This window comes from Suncus etruscus, chromosome 6 (genome assembly GCF_024139225.1).
Source record: "Suncus etruscus isolate mSunEtr1 chromosome 6, mSunEtr1.pri.cur, whole genome shotgun sequence".
Classification (NCBI taxonomy): domain Eukaryota; kingdom Metazoa; phylum Chordata; class Mammalia; order Eulipotyphla; family Soricidae; genus Suncus; species Suncus etruscus.
Window position 1 is genome coordinate 35,465,955 of NC_064853.1, and position 19,517 is coordinate 35,485,471.

Here is a 19,517-nt window from a genome sequence, read left to right on the forward strand (position 1 = left end):
CTTTCCCCGTCTTTTCCCTCAAACTTACCCAGATTTCAAGGTTTGGTCATTTTTTTCTAACCTCTAAATCCCATATGCCCTCCACACTGCCTTTTACTAATGCCCTCTCTGGCTCCTTCCTGCCTCAACTGGAATGCTCAGACTCAAATCTATGGACAGCACAAACCTTGTCCCATCTTTTTCTGTCAGCATTCCCTTTACCTTTTTTTATGGGTCCCTGAACCCTTGCTCTCCCCAGTAACAAGGCTTTCCCAATAGTCTTTTCAAGTCATAGTGAAGTCCAGGCTACTCCATTGCGATCCCCAATGAGCTCCTAATTCACTGACTCTCCCATGCTGTTATGAAGTTTGTTGGCATCATTATGTCCTGGGAGAATTCTCCCAATGTTCAAGGATCTTGGTTTCTTGATCTCCTTTCCTCCAAGAAGCTTGACAACCATCCCATATCAGGTGTCCCTCCAGTCAACTTCAATGTCATACAATAATCAAAATTCTAATATCTAACCACTATCTTTACAGCCTAGTAATCCACTTCATACATGCTCTAGCCCCACTAGGAATGGCCATGCATCTGTCTTTTTATTCTCATCCTTTTCTTATTCTGGCTACTTTTCTTCGCCTATTAAATTCTATAGTCAAGAACCACAATAGAGCACCTCAAACTGATGCCCGGGTCCTAGCAAGGTTGGTTCTGGTGAAATCCCTCCTCCTGGCTTGAAGACAAATTACTCCTTGCTGAGTACTCCAATAAAGAGTACACAAATTACTCTAATGGCAAAACACAAACAAGTTTTCTAGTTTTGTTTTTTTTTTTTATAAGGGTGCTAATTCTGTCATGAGAACCTCTGACTCACGGTCTCATCTAAACTAAAATTACTTCCTAAACATCCTATTTTCAAATACCAATACCTCAAGGGCTGGGTCTGGGGGTAGCACACTTTCATCCAGAATCAAATGCCAGTCCACTGTTCACTTCTGTCCTATCACAAAGTTGTTAAGGAGGTGTATGTGTGTCTCACCACTGTTTCCAGTCCTCACTGAAAGTACTCTAAATCCAGATGACTGAATCCAATTTTTTGTATCATTTCTCTTGTTCTTTCAGCTACAGTTCACATCTGCCTAATGTAAACCTCTTTCTTCTGCAAGACCTTCCCATTTGGCTTCCAGAACCCACACCTACCTGTGAATTTCCTAGTTTCTTTTTCTAAGATTTTCTTTTCTTTGTTGGTTCCTCCAATAAACATTGGATTACCCAGAATTTAGCCTTTAAACCTCTTCTCTTTGCCATTTCCAGGATGTCACTCCCTTGGAGAGAGTATGGAGAAGCTTCAATCCTGTATCATTAGGCCAGGACTTTCCTAGGTTCCCATTGATATAAGCTGCCTACTTGACATTTCCACTTGGATAGTGAATAACTTAGAGTGAATCTTGATCCATGTTATCTATCCAGTCCTATTTTTTTTGGGGGGGGGCACACCCGGCAATGCTCAGGGGTTACTCCTGGCTGTCTGCTCAGAAATAGCTCCTGGCAGGCACGGGGGACCATATGGGACACCGGGATTCGAACCAACCACCTTTGGTCCTGGATCAGCTGCTTGCAAGGCAAACGCCACTGTGCTATCTCTCTGGGCCCTCTATCCAGTCCTAATCCTACTTCATTCTTTCCAGTAAATGGCGACCAACTCAGACCAAATTCTTTGGAGTCCACCTAGAGTTGTCTTTCCTGCATACTAACATCTGAATCAATGGGAAAATCTTGACAAATTTGTCTTTAAAATATATCCAGAATCCAGTCATCCATCACCATCTCCCCAGAACTCACTCTAGGCCATTACTATCTCTCACCTGAATTGTGGTAATCATTTCCCAAGCAACCATCTTATTTCTATTCTTGCCACCAACAACCTACATTCAACAATTGTGTCCAGAATGACATTGTGGGGCCGGTGAGGTAGCACTAGAGGTAAGGTGTCTGCCTTGCAAGCGCTAGCCAAGGAAGGACCGCGGTTTGATCCCCTGGCGTCCCATATGGTCCCCCCAAGCCAGGGGCAATTTCTGAGCACTTAGCCAGGAGTAACCCCTGAGCATCAAACGGGTGTGGCCTGAAAAAACAAACAAACAAACAACAAAAAACCTAGAATGACATTGTGAACTCAAGCCAGCAGAAGGCAGGCCAAATCCCTCCTTGTGACACTTTTCTGGACCCCCAACTCATCCAGAGTCAAAGTTTTTCCCCCCCGCTTTAAATATCTGCTGACCCTACCCATCTCTGACTCACTCTATTCTGGCCATACCAGTCTATCTCCACCGCCTTTCATTTAAACTACTTTACTTCTGAATATCTAAATGGCATACTTACTCACCTCCTTTGGTTTACTTGATTAGAACCTTCAGAGTGAGAAGCATCTCAGCTATATCATCTAAAACTATGATATCCACCCTAACCCCAGAAATCTCTCTACTTTCCCTGCTTTTTCTGCCTACGTAGCCTCTTCTACCAACATTCTGTATGCTATGCCAGTCCTTTGTATTCTAATTCCTTAATCTGAAATATACTCTTGAGAAGCAGATATTACTACCTGTTCGTTCTAGTCCCTGGAACCATTCTTTATATACAGATACTTGTGTATACAGACCATCACTCTGATTGAAGTTATAATAATGAGGGGGGAGTATGTTCTTTCTTCATTATCTCCAATACAGAACACAATATCTGGCACTCATATTTTTGACTTAAATAAGATACATAGTATTGTTGTGATGATTCAGACACACAAAAGATGCTAAAGTCTGAACAGAGTAACATTATTCCTGTTAGTTTCTCAATACAAAGTACTTTAATTTAATCACTCTCTTAAAGAAGGGAATTAAGTTACTTTTTAATAGTGAAGAATCACATAGAAAAAGAGACTTTCATGGCTGGAGAGATAGCATGAAGGTAAGGAGTTTGCCTTTCATGCAGAAGGTCGGTGGTTCGAATCCCGGCATCCCATATGGTCCCTTGAGCCTGCCAGGAGCAACTCGTGAGCTCAGCTGGGTGTGACAAAAAAAAAAGAAAAAAGAAAAAGAGACTTTCAGATGTTATAGATTTGCTTTAAAACAACAATCACTAAGATGAAATTTCTTAGACAAGTAGAAAAAGTGATCAGAGGGGCTAGAGTAAAGGGAGGCTAGCACAGAGGTAGTTTGAGGTCAGTGATTAGTAACTGAGAAGCGTGGTAAGGTATGGATGGATGAGGAAAAAATCTGTTTCTGTGAGTGAATGTACAACTTATTACATTCCTAAAATAATTTTTTTTACAAACAAAAGATTTGTGGCAACCCTACGTCAAGCCTTTTATGTTGTTGTTGCTTCATATTTGTGTCTCATTTAACTAAGGCAGGCACATTGTTTCAGACATAATGTTATTGTATTTAATAGCTTACACAGTCTAGTATAAGGATAACTTTTTGTTTGGTTAACACTATGCTGTATTTTGTTTTGTTTTTAATCACACGCAGCATTGGTCAAGGACTATTCTCGGTTCTGTGTGGGGAGTTACTCCCTTCAGTGCTAGAAGACCATACAATCCTGGCTAAGCATGTGCTCAGCATATTGAACTTATCTCTCTAGTTTCTAAACATAATTTTTTGGAGGACATACACCTAGTGGTGCTCATTTAGGAGTACACCTAGAACTTATCCCTGGCTCTGTGTTCAGGGGTTATTTCTGGTGGTGCTCAGGAGACCATGTGTGGTATAGAAGATGGAACTGGGGTTAAGTGTGTAAGACAAGTACTTTACCCACTATACTATCACCCTGACCCCAAACATAACTTTTGTGTTATGTTATGAAAATTTAAAAATTGATATGACTCAGTTTACCATGATATTTATTTTACTGGAGTGGTCTGGATGCCTTTATCTGGCACTCTAACAAATGTGATGAAAGAGGTATAGCTTCAGAAATCAATGACCTAAAAATTAATAAATAGGGCTTTGAGATGTACTGAACATGCAAATAAACTGGTTTCCAATACAGTTCATAAGGAGTCCTTAGAAAATTTTTATTAGAAACATACAATGAGCATCTGGTTCATCCTTGGTCTTTGTGATTAACACCCACATATATAAATGTGGACCACAGGGCGAGCGTTCAATTCTATTAGGAAATACTGTATGGGAACTGCTTCTATTCTCTCTCTGATCCTTCCACTGGTCAGTTTTTCCAATCACAAGGTTTCAGGAATGGAGGCTAAAGACAACCTCTACAAACATGGGTTCGTCAGGTAGTTTTCCTGCTAGTGTCTTTGTCCTCTGCTCTCTTGGAAGAGGCTATTCTTTGTCCTTGACACCTCTGTGCTATTTTGAAGATGGAGAAAGAATGTTCCCTCATGGGAATTTAATTAGGAACCTCCCTCCCAAGTCTTTTAAATTTTATCAGACTACTACACCAAAAAGCTAGTTAATTGTATCCTAGTACATCTTCAAGATGTACTTGAGCTAGAAACTGTCAAACTAAAGCTCTGAAAAGAAAGGAATGCTGAATCATGCTGCCCCAAGATACAACTGTCACATACCCACTGCTTCCAGGTCATTTATAACTTGGGACTTGGATTTATCCCTTATTTTGTGATTATATATATTTCTTGAGATAGTTCATTGTAAAGACTTGTGAGTGGTCAAAGACAACTAAGTCTGCTCTCTCTCATGTAATGGAAATGTATTTCCCAAATATTTAGGCTCCCAAATACAGAAAGTAATTGCACTAAAAGTTTCATATACTGAAAATTGACCTTTAAAGCTCTCTTTCACCAGTAAAAATTAACCAAAAGACCTTATATGTACCAGTTAGGGTGCATACATTTAAGAAATCCTAGTAATTTAGAAATAATCTTGTGAACAGATGAATTACAATAAGACAGGATAATTCTATTTTAACAGGTACATGTCAAGTTAGTTGGCAGCAGATGGAAGAGGGAAGCTGCTTGGAGGATGGTAGGGAATTTGTGAAAGACTTAATAGAGGCAAGTAATTTGGGCTGGATCTGAAGGTTGAATAAAGTTCTTCATGTAGGAAGCTAGACCAGAGGAACATCTAAGAAAGAGGGATTTTAGAGTCTTGGGCATAGGCAAGCCAGTGTCTGCTTATGCATGAGGTAGAGAAGAGAAGAAACCAAGTGATAAAGTCAGAATTGTTGTATAATGCTTCTAACTCTCAATGGCATTTTATGCCCAGACATTCTTACTGATATTTATAATATATGAAAAGGAGTCTAGACTTATGTTTGGTACACAATATGTGTATGTACACATTATGCTATGACTACTATCATGTATATTTTGGTGCCACCTTCACCACTATTTATACCCAGGGTTGAGAGTAATAATTACATGCTGAATGAATGAATAAAAGCCTGTAACTTCTAAGAAGGAGACAGGATGTCATTCAAGGAAAGTTATTTTCTGCAGAGAGGCTCAGTCAGTTAAAGGTCATTCTGTTATTCTCAGTTGTCTCCCCAATCTAAATCTGTGCTGTGCTGAATAGATCACTTGGTCAAAAATAATAATCATAGGGGCCAGAGAGATAGCATGGAGGTAGTGTGTTTGCCTTGCATGCAGAAGGTCGGTGGTTCAAATTCCAGCATCCCATATGGTCCGCCGATCCTGCCAGGAGTGATTTCTGAACAGAGAGCAAGGAGTAATCCCTGAGTGCTGCCAGTTGTAACCAAAAAAACCAAAAATAAATAAATAAATAAATAAATAAATAAATAATGGGGCTGGAGAGATAACATAGAGGTAAGGCATGGTTCAAATCCCGGCATCCCATATGGTCCCCCGTGCCTGCCAGAAGTGATTTCTGAGCATGGAGCCAGGAGTGACTCCTGAGCACTGCTGATGTGACCCAAAAACAAAACAAAACAAAAAATAAAATAATAATCATAAAATCTTAATTTTATATAGTGTTTTAATATTTATTGTATTAAAATTAACTGTGATCTTTCAATTCAAAACTTTTCACTTTTAATCTGAAACCCACTTTAGATATAAATGGAAATTCTCATCCCTAGATTTTGGCTTCTACTAGATTAATCAGAAGGAAGTTCAGGACAAAAATCCCTTCCTTATACCTATATTCATTGCAGCATTATTTACAATAGCCAGACTCTGGAAACAACCAAGATGCCCTTCAACAGATGAGTGACTAAAGAAATTGTGGTACATATACACAATGGAGTACTATGCAGCTGTCAGGAGAGATGAAATCATGAAATTTTCCTATACATGAATGTACATGAAATCTATTATGCTGAGTGAAATAAGTCAGATGGAGAGAGAGAGACACAGAATAGTCTCACTCATCTATGAGTTTTAAAAAAAATGAAAGACATTCTTGCAATAATTCCCAGAGACAAAAGAGAGGAGGGCTAGAAGTTCCAGCTCATTACATGAAGCTCACCACAAAGAGTGATAGTGTAGTTAGAGAAATAACTACATTGAGAACCATCATAACAATGTGAATGAATGAGGGAAGTAGAAAGCCTGTCTAGAGTACAGGCGGGGGTGGGGTGGGAAGGACGGAGATTTGGGACATTGGTGATGGGAATGTTGCCCTGGTGAAGGGGGTGTTCTTTACATGACTGAAACCCAACCACAATCATGTTTGTAAACAAGGTGTTTAAATAAAGATATTAATTTAAAAAAGAGAGAGAAGGAAGTTCAGGAATGAATTTAAACACCACCTTCTCTGTCAAATACTCCTACTCCAATTTAAACACAGAATGAAAACAATAAAAATAATGAAGAGCCAGAGATACAACACAGGGGTTAAGGTTAAGGTTAAGACTTACACATAACTAACCCCAATCTTATCCCAAGAACCATATATGATCCCCCAGCACTGCCAGGATTGATCCTAAGCACAGCCAGGTATGGCTTACCCCCATCTCAAAAAAAAAAAAAAAAAGGTGGTACCTTTAATTACTTTGCAGAGTCACTGTCTAGTCTCCATTTCATTAAATTCAGTTTGCATATTCTGAGAAAAGATTTTCAGAATACAGCTCTCCTGAACCAGACAGATGCCAAATCATGGGGCTGGAAATGAGAAGAAATGTTTTTCACATGTGGATTTGTCCATCACCAAACAAGGGACTTCATCACTTTAGAATCCAGGTTCTTTCTTTATAAAATGAAGGATTTAGATTAGGTGTCAAAGTGCTTCCCTGCTCTTATATTCAGTTGTTCTTAAATGTGAAATGCATCATTGTTATTGTAATATATCTGAATTTCAAAGCCAATAAATTTTAGATGTTTAAATTTCTTCTCTTCCCAAGGGAATACTTTGGTTCAGCAGGCTAAGGTTTTCTATTTGACCACAGAAGAAACTAGGAAGGAGAGCACATATTTTTCTTTACTCATTCTGAAGTCTGTATTGAGTGTCTGCTGTGTGTTCATAAGGCACTAATCTAGTCATTTACATTGCAGAACAAAGCAAATAAACTGTCATGTTTCTATTTTGTAAATTAATCTACCCCCTACAGCAAACTTTTGGACTGTGGAAGACAGCAGAAATAATAATCTAATAAGTTTGATTTGTGTGTGGCTATTTCTGAATTAGCAAAAAATAAAAACAAAAAAAGCAAAAAAAAATCACACATACCTAAAATTGCATTAAAAAATAAAAACAGGGGCCGGGCGGTGGCGCTAAAGGTAAGGTGCCTGCCTTACCTGCGCTAGCCTAGGACGGACCGCGGTTCGATCCCCCGGTGTCCCATATGGTCCCCCAAGCCAGGAGCGACTTCTGAGCGCATAGCCAGGAGTAACCCCTGAGCGTCACCGGGTGTGGCCCAAAAACCAAAAAAAAAAATAAAAAAAAAAATAAAAACAAATAGGGGTGGAGTGGTAGGGCATTTGCCTTGCACGCAGCCGACCCAGGACTGACCCAGGTTTGATTACCAGCATCCCATATGGTTCCCCGAGCCTGCCAGGAGCGATTCCTGAGCACAGAGCCAGGAGTAAACCCTGAGCACCACAGGGTGTGGCCCCAAAATTAAAATAATAATAAAAATATAATAGTAAAAACTATCTTTAATTTTCCATGTAAGCTAAAGCAAATAATTGGATTTTTTTTTTAGTCCAAAAAGAAATAACTAGCACATGTACTCCCTGGGCCCATGTGCTACTATTCATACACATCTTCCCTCTTAAGATGTGGATTTTGATTCCATGCTGGATTTGTACCGGGGCTCTCTCTCTTCGTTTTGAAAAGCCCATTTTTTTTCTCGAGTGCCTCTCTCTCTCTCTCTCTCTCTCTCTCTCTCTCTCTCTCTCTCTCTCTCTCTCTCTCTCTCTCTCTCTCTCTCTCTCTCTCTCTGTCATGTCTGTCTTCCCTCACCCCCCAGAATTCCTAAATAAAAACCTAACTTAAAAAAGAAAGAAAGAACTACTGGCTTGTGACTAGATTAAGAAACACAAACTTCCAGTGAAATTTTAAGACACAAAATAAAAGGACTTAAATGTTTCTTGCAGTTACAGAATTCAATATTGTCTCTCTTAAGGGCCTGTTATTTCTTTTTTGGTTTTGAGGCCAGACCTGGCATGCACAAGGCTTACTGCTGGTTCTATGCCCAGGAAGCTCAGGGAATCATATAGAATGCCAGGTATTGAATTCAGTGGGCTGCATGCAAGGCATGAGCTCTACCTGTTGTACTCTCCAGCTCCAGACCTATTCTTGAAAACATTAGATCTCAGACAGAAACCTTTCTCTCAATTTTTCATGGAAGCTCTATGTGCTTGTGACAAGCAAAGGGTGTGAAATTTTGGTTACATGGCTTGAAAAAGCATTTTATATGTTATAAAATTAACAAATAAATTAAACAAAGACCAAATAAACAGACAGGATTGGGGGGGTGAAAAAAACACAGTGGTTCAAGGTCTCATTTAGAAAAACAAAAAACAAAACAACAAAGAGAAGAGATTGTCTTTTTGAGAGTAACAGTGCTGCACAGATCTGGAGGAACTTCAACTTATAAACAAGAAACCTGATATCTAAAGACATAAAGTGACTTGGCCAAGGCAAAGCTGAGATACTTGTGGGCCACAGAACTGTAATAAGAGCCCAAACCTGCAAGCTCTGCTTAGAAATCAATTCTAGACGAACAGTGAGAGTTTTAGCAAGTTGAAGAAAGGGGTACTCACCCTTTAGGTTTGAAGACAGTGTTTTGACTAAATGTAAGACACTTAAGGATTATGGTCAACTTCTCCAGCCAACTACACAATCTGATATTACTTATGAAGGTTTAGTTGCATTTATGGATGAAACACCTACATGCTACATCCTCCTTAGAAAAAGCTCACGTTCAGAAGCTGATTCTTAAGTAACCTGCTCCAAACTGGGAGTCCTTTTCCTCACCATAAAACAAAAATGAACAAATTACGAGTTTATTTAACCAGGAATGATTAAACCCACAAAGAATACATAGAGATGCACCTGACCTGGGCCCAACCTCCTGCCCCACTGAGCTGGGGATTCCTCTCAAGTGGCTGGGAAGGTTCATTCTAAATCATTGACAACTGAAGCCTGTAGTAAAGATAATTAACAGTGTCTAAAAACACGCTTAACCTTCGGAGGCCGGGGTCACGGGCCTTAATTACGTTTAGCACAAAGACCTCCTTGGACCCGCGGTGAAATGAGTGAGGATCGAAGAGTTCACAAAGAACTGTTAGCTTCTACGGGATCGAACACTAAGACCTGTAGAGAGGAGGATGTGCACAAGAGAAAACTCATCCCAGGTCTACTCTTCTGCATCCCATTCAAGAGGTGTTGACAATCTTTCGGGGTGGGGGGTTCTCCTAGTATGTGGGTTCCTAGGTGGAGAATAATAGTCTCAGTAATGCACTCAAGCGTCTAGAGTCCTGAGAAACTTCTGAAAACCCTTCGCCTGTTAACAGTTTTGCAAACGTTGCCTGGGTGTCCACATAGGGATGGAGATGCCAATTGGGGCTTTGCAAAAAATAAAAATAAAAATAAAAAAAATGTGGGGTTGGCTGCGTGGTTTTTTTGTTGTTTGTTTGTTTGTTTGTTTGTTTTTTTCAGATCTCCTCCAGGCGGTCGCAGGTGGACTAGAAATTGTACATCAAGTCCCCCCAAAGTGAAGGAATCCCATCTCCCACTAGCTCAGCCACTTGGGTGGTCAAAGGTTCGAGGTCAGGGTGGGGATGGAAGATTGGGGAGGATCCTCCGGAGACTTGGAGGAGGGAGGGCCGCGCGTCCCCACCCCGGATGAGTCTCGGGGACCCCCCGGACCCCCGGGAGCGCCTCACTCACCGAGGTGGCCGCCAACCACGGTGACTGCGATCTGGTCCATGAGCACCGCCCTGAAGCGCACGTCCTGCTCGGAGCAGCGCTGGCGGAGGGCGCGCAAGATCTGCACCTGCGGGTAGTCCTCCCGGATGCGCCGGTCGGTCAGGAACCAGAGCTGGGAGCACATGGCGGGTGACAGCCCGGCCCGGGCAGCGCCGCGGCTCCTCTGCAGCCCTGACCCAGCGAATCTGCCGGCCCCTCGGCGCGGCCACCGCTATCCAGCCAATCAGCGCGCGCCGGAGAACCGGGGCGCCCCGCGCGGGCAGCTGCTGCAGAGGTGGCCTGGGCGGGCGGCGCCCGGGAGGGGACGGCGGCGGAGTCGGGGGGCCAGCGATGCTGGGGCGGGGCATGAGACCCCCGAGCCTGGGAACCGCGGGATCTGCATGCACCCCGAGGCTCAGCCTGGGCATCCCAGTCTGGCGTGACAGTGGGGCGCTCGGGTGGGGCGGCAGGAGAGGGAGGAGCCGGGCAGCGGCCCAACGGGGAGACCGTCTCCGTTGGACAGACTCACGGGGCGTCGCGGGCAGCGGGGTGCACTCCTAAAGGTGGCTCCCAGCACGCTGGGCCTCGAGGCTCAGAGGCCTCCCATAGAGCCTTATATCCCAATGGGGCGGGGGCAGGGGGCTCTGGCTAGCGAAGGTCACCCCATCAGGTCCCCCCGCATGGTCCGTGGTGTTGGAGCATTGACCAAATCCTGGCATGGAGCAGAGGCCGGGGACTGAGGGGGAGGTAGGTGACTTCTGTGGCCAGAAGTCCAGAACAGCTTGTAGGTGCCTTTCTCAGGGTCTTCTCCCCACTTCTCCCATTTTAACCCCCAGAACACAGAAGGTTCCTAATTTGTAGCACTTCTGCACCTGGAGACCCTTGACGTGGTGACCGCGGATCTGAGATGCCTTCTGATTAGCATGAGCATCACTCTCTAGCCACCTGATGCCCGCCCTCCAACTGAGTCATCTTCTCTCAAATGCTCTCCTTGGTCCTATCCAATTGTCTGCAACCAATGATATCAGGAGGCAGATTTTTCTTTCTAGATAACTGCTAGACTGAAGTGCTGCCTTTGGAGAGGACACTTGCTCTTCCAATTGATTCAAATTCATATATGGAATGGAGGAGGCACTGTTTTTCTGTATTGTTTTGTTTTGTTTTTTTTTTTTTCCTTTTGTTTTGCTTAGGGAAGCAATAGTGACTTCTAGGCACCTCAACAACAATAGCATAGAAATGGGGCTAAGTGGACAGACTTTTCACTTCATGGGGGCATGCAGGTGTGTGCATTTACCCAGGTGTGTGCCTCTGAAAAAGTTCTGTCGAGTTTCAAGTAGCCTTTCCCAAATCATAAATACTATGCAAATCCTTTGCTTTGCAAAATGCTCCATCTTTTCCCCAGAAACATATTTTATTTGCTTTTTTGGAGGAGCCACACCCGGCGTTGCGGGCCACACCCGGCGTTGCTCGCCACACCCGGCGTTGCTCAGGGGTTACTTCTGGCTGCTCAGAAATAGCTCCTGGCAGGCACGGGGGACCATATGGGACACCGGGATTTGAACCAACCACCTTAGGTCCTGGATTGGCTGCTTGCAAGGCAAACACCGCTGTGCTATCTCTCCGGGCCCTCAGGAATTATTCTTGCCGGTACTTGGGGAATCATATGGGATGCTGGGATAGAGCTTGGGTCCGCTGTATGCAAGGCAAGCACCCTACCAGCTCTTCTCTCTCTAGGGTCCCAGGAATATAATAAATAACACCCAAATGCTTTATGATTAGTATCTTTCTCTTCTGCATTAGTCATTTTCTTGAGGCCCTCCGGTATACATTTTAATCACCCTGATGCTTCCTATAGGTTCCAAGAATATTTGTAAGAATAGTCAGAACCATAGTTCTGGACCAGCAATTTCTGAACAGCAATAACTGAGTCAGTAAACTGAGAAATTGCACAGAAGCCAATTTTCAGTCACCCACACAGGACTAGACATCATTTGCCACCAAACTCCTCATAATCCAAACTTGAAAAAAAGATTTGAGCATCCAGTTGTTATCATCATTCGCTGTCTTGGCTAGGAGCTTCCTAGCTCCCTGGTGAGGAAGCTGCAGGCACTTCTGTCATCTAAGGACCCTTCATGATGGCATATTCAGTTAAGAAGTAACTACAGTGCTATAAGTCGAGTGTCTTATTACACTCCCAAGAGTTCTCAAGCAGTGTCAGCTGTTCCAAGTATAGGGTTATTTTTTCAACATGTATTATTTGATTGACTATTTTACCAAAGATACCTCCCAAATTCAAATCTAACCCTGATGTCTGAATTTCAACAATGAAAATGGACACTGTCCTACCATCATCTCATCACCAAAGTTTAAAGGTAATCTTTTCCCTGCATTCCAAATGTAATTGTATTAACCAAGAAAATGATTTATTTTATATAACCAGAAATCTGGGAGCAGGGATGCTCAGGGTTTAGTTCTTTTAGTACCGTATTTTCCGGCGTATAAGACGACTTTTGAAACAAAAAAAAGTCAACCTAAAATCAGGGGTTGTCTTATACGCCGAGTATATCCTGAAAAATGTTTCAATATGCTGCTAAACGAAAATTGTCTGAATATTGCCACAAAACGAATTTTCCAACTCGATCCTGCACCAATCACTGCAAGGCTGCTCGGACAGCCTCTCTAACTCAGCCAATCCAAGCAGGCTTTTTAGGCATGCAAATTAGACAATGTTCTGGACCCAAATCTACACTGTAAAAAGCCTGCTCAGATTGGCCAGAGTCAGAGAGGAAGTCTATTACAGTAGAACCTTTGAACCTTTGCTTGTTGTGATTGGCTCACTGTTGTACATACAGTTGCAGCACAGGAACGTTCTGTCTGATACAGTGAGTATAGGCCTAAACCTATGTTTTAACTGCAAAATTAGGGGGCCGTCTTATATGACCAGTCGTCTTATACGCTGGCAAATACGGTAGCTCCCTAGCACTATCAGGGGCCCAGAATCTTTTCACTCTTATATCGTTTTCCCTCATAGTTGCAATATGCCTGCTACAATTTCAGTTCATCTTTCTCTCTCTTGAAAAGGGAAGTCAACAACTAGTTACACCCCCCCCCCCACTTATACCTGCCTTTTTGTATCTAACTCTTTTTTGTCCTCAAAAGGAACTCGTATTACCTTAGCGGATGTCATACCCTTATAAGGAAGTCATCCCCGCCCCTCTCTTCCCCCTCCCCTTCTTATGGTATATAAGGATGAACAAAGAAAGCCACGTGGCCCTTGGCCTCTGTTCAGTTCTGAATGAGCATTGGACCATGGCCGGCCAGAATAAAGAACCCACTTGAGCTTTTGCCTGAGTGACTGTCCCTTCATTTCTCCCTGTCGGAGCAGCATCTGGACTACCGAACCTTACACTCTCATTCAATCACTCTCACATACACAGAGAGAGACGGAGAGAGAGAGGGAGAGAAAGGGAGAGAGAGGAAGAAAGAGAAGCAATACCTGCCCTCATGGCTCCCCCCCCATACCTCTTTTCTTTTGTTTGTTTTTGAGTCACACCTGGCGATGCTTAGGGTTTACTCCTGGCTCTACACTCAGAAATCACCCCTGACAAGCTCTGGGGATCATACGGGAAGCTGGGAATTGAACCAGGGTTTGTCCTGTGTTGGCTGTGTGCAAGGCATGCTGTGTATCCCTTTGGCACCATATATCTCTTTTTTTATTAGCAAAGGGAGCAAATAACTAAGAAACTCTCAAGTTGATTTCACCCAATCAATTAATAAATAAAGTTATAAAAAGGGCTGGAGAGATAGCACAGTTGTGGGGTGTTTGCCTTGCATGCGGCCAATCCAAGGGGGACCCAGTTCAATTCCGAGCATCCCTTATGGCCCCCCAGCCTGCTAGGGGTGATTTTTGAGTGCAGAGCCAAGAGTAACCCCTGAGCGCTGCTGGGTGTGACCCAAAAACCTATCAATCAATAATGTTTTGTCTTTAAAAAAAAAAAAAAGCTGGCTTCACAGTCTTCTACAACTAAACCAGTTACCAGTGAGGAATAAGAAACCATTATGAGAGGCCAGAGCAATAGCACAGCGGTAGGGTGTTTGCCTTGCATGCGACTGACCCAGGGCTGACCTGAATTTAATCCCCGACATTTCATATGCTCCTCCAAGCCAGGAGCAATTTCTGAGTCCAAAGCCAGGAGTAACCCCTGAGTGTCACTGATTGTGGGCCCCCCAAATAAAAACAAACAAACAAAAAAAGCCAAAAACTAAAACAAAAAAGAAAGAAACCATTATGAATGGCTTATTTTAATTATGGTTCATCACCTGTGGCTAGGGAAATTAGAATCTCTTCCCCAAAGCACATGTAGTATTAAGTGAATACCTGGAAAAACTTGACGTTTTCTTTCTTTTTACTTTCATTATTTTTTTATTTAAAGAAAATGCATCACTGGGGTTGGAGCAATAGCACTGAGGTAGGGCATTTGCCTTGCACATGGCTGCCCAAGATGAACCTGGATTTGATCCCCAGCATCCCATATGGTCCCCCGAGCCAGGAGTGATTTCCGAGCGCATAGCCAGGAGTAACCCCTGAGTGTCACCAGGTGTGGACCAAAAACTAAAAAAGAAGGAAAGAAAATGCATCACATGGTTCATACAACTGATCATATTACATTTGTTTCAAGATGACAGAAAGCAAAGTTATCAAAAAAATAGAAAGTAAAACCCAAAAAAATGAAAGAGAAAAAGAAAAAAGTTCAGTAGCAAGTGTATTTGTGAAAATTATTGTAGTTCCAATAAACTCGTTAATACAATAGCAAAAGGTTTAATAAGTCTTTTTTAAGATAAAAGATTAAAAAATACAATAAATAAGGTATATGCGTGGCAGTTGTTGTTGTTTGCATAGGTACAGCCAATTATGGGAGAAATAGAAAAGAAAAACCTCTGCCTAAAAACAAGGAGACCCTACCCATGAAGTTTTTTGGCATAAGACCAACTCCAGGCTTTAGGCACACTAGGTTGTCCAACCCCAAGTCTTTCTCTGTGGTCCCAGTAAAAGCTCTTCACAATCACGGTTGTTGCTGTCAGGTTTCTGTAGCTAAAGATCCTGTTTTCTGTACTGATCCTATTGATGTTTTCTTTTTGTTTGTTTGTTTGTTTTTAGCTCATACCCAGTGGTGCTCAGGAGCTATTTCTTCCCAATTTATTGCTTTTGGAAGAGGGAGTCATTTCAGATGGTGCTTGGGAGACTGTACAGTGCTAGGAATTGAACTCAGGACCGCACCAATACAAGATAAAGCAATTCCCACTGAGTCACATTCCTGGACCAGACGTGGAATTATCTTAAGAGGAATAAAAGAACACATATCACACACAAACACACAGTGTTGGCATGTGTGTAGAGAAAAATGAACCCTTCCTTTTTTTTTTCTTTTTTCTTTTTTCAAATAGGAAAGGGAAGGGGAGGGGAGAGGTGGGGGAGAGGAGAGGGGAGGGGAGGGAAGGAAGGGAGGGAGGAAGGGAGGAAGGAAGGAAGGAAGGAAGGAAGGAAGGAAGGAAGGAAGGAAGGAAGGAAGGAAGGAAGGAAGGAAGGAAGGAAGGGAGGAAGGGAGGGAGGGAGGAAGGGAGGAAGGAAGGGAGGGAGGAAGGAAGGGAGGAAGGGAGGGAAGGAAGGGAGGGAGGGAGGAAGGGAAGGGAGAAAGGGAAGGAAGGGAGGGAGGAAGGGAGGAAAGGAGGGAGGAAGGAAGGGAGGGAAGGAAGGGAGGGGAGGAAGGTAGGGGAGGGAAGGAAGGAAGGGGAGGAAAGGAAGGAAGGAATGGAGGGAAGAAGGAAGAAAAGAAGGAAGGGAGGGAGGGAGGGAAGGAAGGGAGGGAGGGAGGAAGGGAAGGAAGGGAGGGAACAAGGAAGGAAAGAAGGAAGGGAGGGAGGGAGGAAGGGAAGGAAGGAAGGGAGGGAACAAGGAAGGAAAGAAGGAAGGGAGGGAGGGAGGGAAGGGAGGAAGGGAGGGAAGGAAGGGAGGGAGGGAGGGAGGAAGGGAAGGAAGGAAGGGAGGAAGGGAGGGAAGGAAGGGAGGGAGGGAGGAAGGGAAGGAAGGAAGGGAGGAAGAGAGGGAAGGAAGGGAGGGAGGGAGGAAGGGAGGGAGGGAGGGAGGAAGGGAGGGAGGGAGGAAAGGAGAGAGGGAGGAAGGGAGGGAAGGAAGGGAGGGGAGGAAGGAAGGGAGGGAGGGAGGAAGGGAAGGAAGGGAGGGAGGGAGGAAAGGAGAGAGGGAGGAAGGGAGGGAGGGAAGGAGGGAAGAAAGGGAGGGGAGGGAAGGAAGGGAGGGGAGGAGGGAAGGAAGGAAGGGGGAAGGGGGGAGGAAGGAAGGAAGGAAGGAAGGAAGGAAGGAAGGAAGGAAGGGAAGGAGAAAAGGGAAGGATGGGAGGAGGAAGGGGAAAAAAGAAATAATCCTTTTTTTTTTTTTTTACCACTGGTTGTAATGTTAAATGATTCAGCCTTTAGGAAATAAAAAAAAAAACAGTAAGGACACTTACTCAAAAAACTAGGAATTGAGTACATGACTCAGAAATTCCACTTCTGGGCATCTACCCCAAGGTAGATGTCTTTTCTATTCAGAAAAGACATTTGTACTTTAATGTTCATTACAGCACTGTTCACAATAGCCAAAACCTGGAAACAACCCAGGTGTCCAGGAATAGATGACTGGATAAAAAAACTCTGGTACATACACACACACACACACACACACACACACACACACACACACACACACACACAAGAATACTGCTCAGCTTTAAGAAAAAAAATGAAACCATGCAATTAGCTGCTTTGTAGATGGATCTGGAGAATATCATGCTGAGTGAAGTTAATCAGAAGGAGAGAGACTGACAGAAACATAGTAGGAGAATAGCAAATTCCTGAAGGGAACAGAAACTGAGAATAGAAACTGGTCTTTAATAGGAAGATTAGTAGGGGGGAGTTGAAGAAGAACACAGGGACAATGGTGGACGCCTCCCAGACATTCTGCTGTGGGGGGTGTAGTGCTGGAATGTATTATGCATGAAATCACACCAATAAAAGTTTTGTAAACCACAGTGACTAAAATAAAAATAATTTTGAAAAGAGGAATGGAGGGGCGGAGTGGTGGCACAAGCCATAAGGCATCTGCCATGCATGCGCTAGCCTAGGACGATCCCCCAGCATCTTATATAATCCCCCAAGCCAGGAGCGATTTCTGAGAGCATAGCCAGGAGTAACCCCTGAGCGTCATCGGGTGTGGCTGAAAAAAAGAAAAAAAGAAAAGAGGAGTGAAGGAAAAATAGTTGCTGAGAAAACAAATGATGGTGGGTTTTTTTTTTTTTTTTTTTTTTTTATGAGGGACATACCCAGTGACATTCAGGGGCTTACTCCTGGCTCTGCGCTCAGAAATCACTTCTGGCAGGCTTGGGAGACCATCTGGGATGCTGGGAATTGAACCTGGGTTAGCCGTGTGCAAGGCAAATACCCTACTGGCTGTGCTATAGCTCCGGCCTCCAAAATACTGTGTTTGATGTAAAGAAGTAAATGTCAGGATAAACTAGATTAGATAATAAGTGATTTTTAACAAAAAATTTTCCCTTGAAAATACTATAGTGCTATAGTGTAGTGCTACTATAATTTTTTTTTTGGTTTTTGGGCCACACCCAGCAGTGCTCAGGGGTTACTCCTGGCTGTCTGCTCAGAAATAGCTCCTGGCAGGCACAGGGGACCATATGGGACACCGGGATTTGAACCAACCACCTTTAGTCCTGGATCAGCTGCTTGCAAGGCAAACGCTGCTGTGCTATCTCTCCGGGCCCGCTACTGTAATTTTGTACAGTAGCACTATAGTAATATATGATAGCAGTGCACTGTAGTGCTATAGTGTTAAGCCCTATAATCAGATTTTCTCATTTTGTAAGTACTCCAAGTACCTAACTTAAGCTTTAATTATTGAGGCATCCACTTTAAAGATTGCTATCTCAAATATAGCAAGACACATCTAGGTGAAGTACCATTGATCTGTTCCACTTTTATTTTCCTTTGGTTTAGAGAACCTGGTGGCTTTTGATTACTTACCATTTAAGCCATTTGTTTTTCTGTTTGTTTGTTTTTATTTTAAATATGGAACGCTTCATAAATTTGTGTGTCATCCTTGCGCAGGGACCATGCTAATATCTCTATATCATTCCAATTTTAGTATATGTGCTGCCAAAGCGAGCACTAAGCCATTTTTCCCTCACTCTTTAGAGTCCCACTCCTATAGTTTAGATTCATCTATAGTGACCCCATGTATCCCTAAGTCTCCATCTTCAGTCCCAATTAAAGCAAAACCCAAAGTCCATTCCTACCCAGTTCCTCCTTGACCCCCATGTTCTTGTTATGTTACTATAGGTGTGTGGTATAATTTCCATGTCCTGTAATAAACACTTTTTTTCTCCATTCAACTTTTATTGATGTTGGTTGCTGAAAGACAACCTAAATTATGTTAAGAACCATAGGATTATTCCAGCTACATGATTAGTGCTGTCACCAGCACAGAACAATGGCAGGTCAACCAGGCTCTATTCTATCTAAGTTGTCTTCATGCCAGCACTCAAGTCTTATCTGGAATAGTATTGGTCTCATGGAAGAGGGAAAATGATCCTAGAGAGCCACACATAGACTCTTTTCTATTCTGCCTAGAATCTATATATGTTAGAGATCTGCTCACATATTCTTGGTCAAAACAAGTTCACCTGATCAAGTCTGATGTCAGTAGGGTAGCAAATTATAATCTTGCCTGGGAAGGGCAGCAAAAAGACATGAAAAAAAAAGTTAAGGCAACAATATGGTCTGGTATGATCAAGGCAAATGAGATGGCAGGTAGACCATGTACATGACATTGTTTGGCAGAAAACATGCTAATTGTCTCTTCTCTCATTAGGGTTCTTAAGGGAACTATACAAAAGAAAGAAATTGAAATAGAAACCAAAGGATAGTTTTATTTATAACGGAGCTAGCAGTAAATCACCTCTGAATAGAACTCTACCAAAAGACCACATTCAGTCATATGACTTAAGGTTAGGTTGATGGGAAGCTTTATAATTCCCTGCTTCAACCAGTGCCTTAAATATTTGAATCATCAAGCCCTGATGTGCCTGAAGAAAGAAAGATGATCAGATCAGCAAAGCAAGCCAGCTGTAC

The 19,517-nt window shown here is 43.0% G+C and overlaps 1 protein-coding gene and 1 non-coding gene across 2 annotated transcripts in view; both read right to left on the bottom strand.

The window, feature by feature from the left end:
• RIMKLA (ribosomal modification protein rimK like family member A) overlaps positions 1–10,490 on the bottom strand; it is a 35,849-nt gene extending 25,359 nt beyond the window's left edge. Inside the window, exon 1 of the mRNA XM_049774889.1 lies at positions 10,305–10,490. Within this exon, the coding sequence (XP_049630846.1) occupies positions 10,305–10,467 (163 nt within the window). The 5' untranslated portion in view covers positions 10,468–10,490. The remainder of the gene's footprint in view (positions 1–10,304) is intronic.
• Positions 10,491–18,449: 7,959 nt separating this feature from the next.
• LOC126013173 (U6 spliceosomal RNA) lies at positions 18,450–18,555 on the bottom strand. Its single transcript, XR_007497501.1, has one exon. It is a non-coding gene; the product is annotated as a U6 spliceosomal RNA (small nuclear RNA).
• Positions 18,556–19,517: the final 962 nt, after the last annotated feature.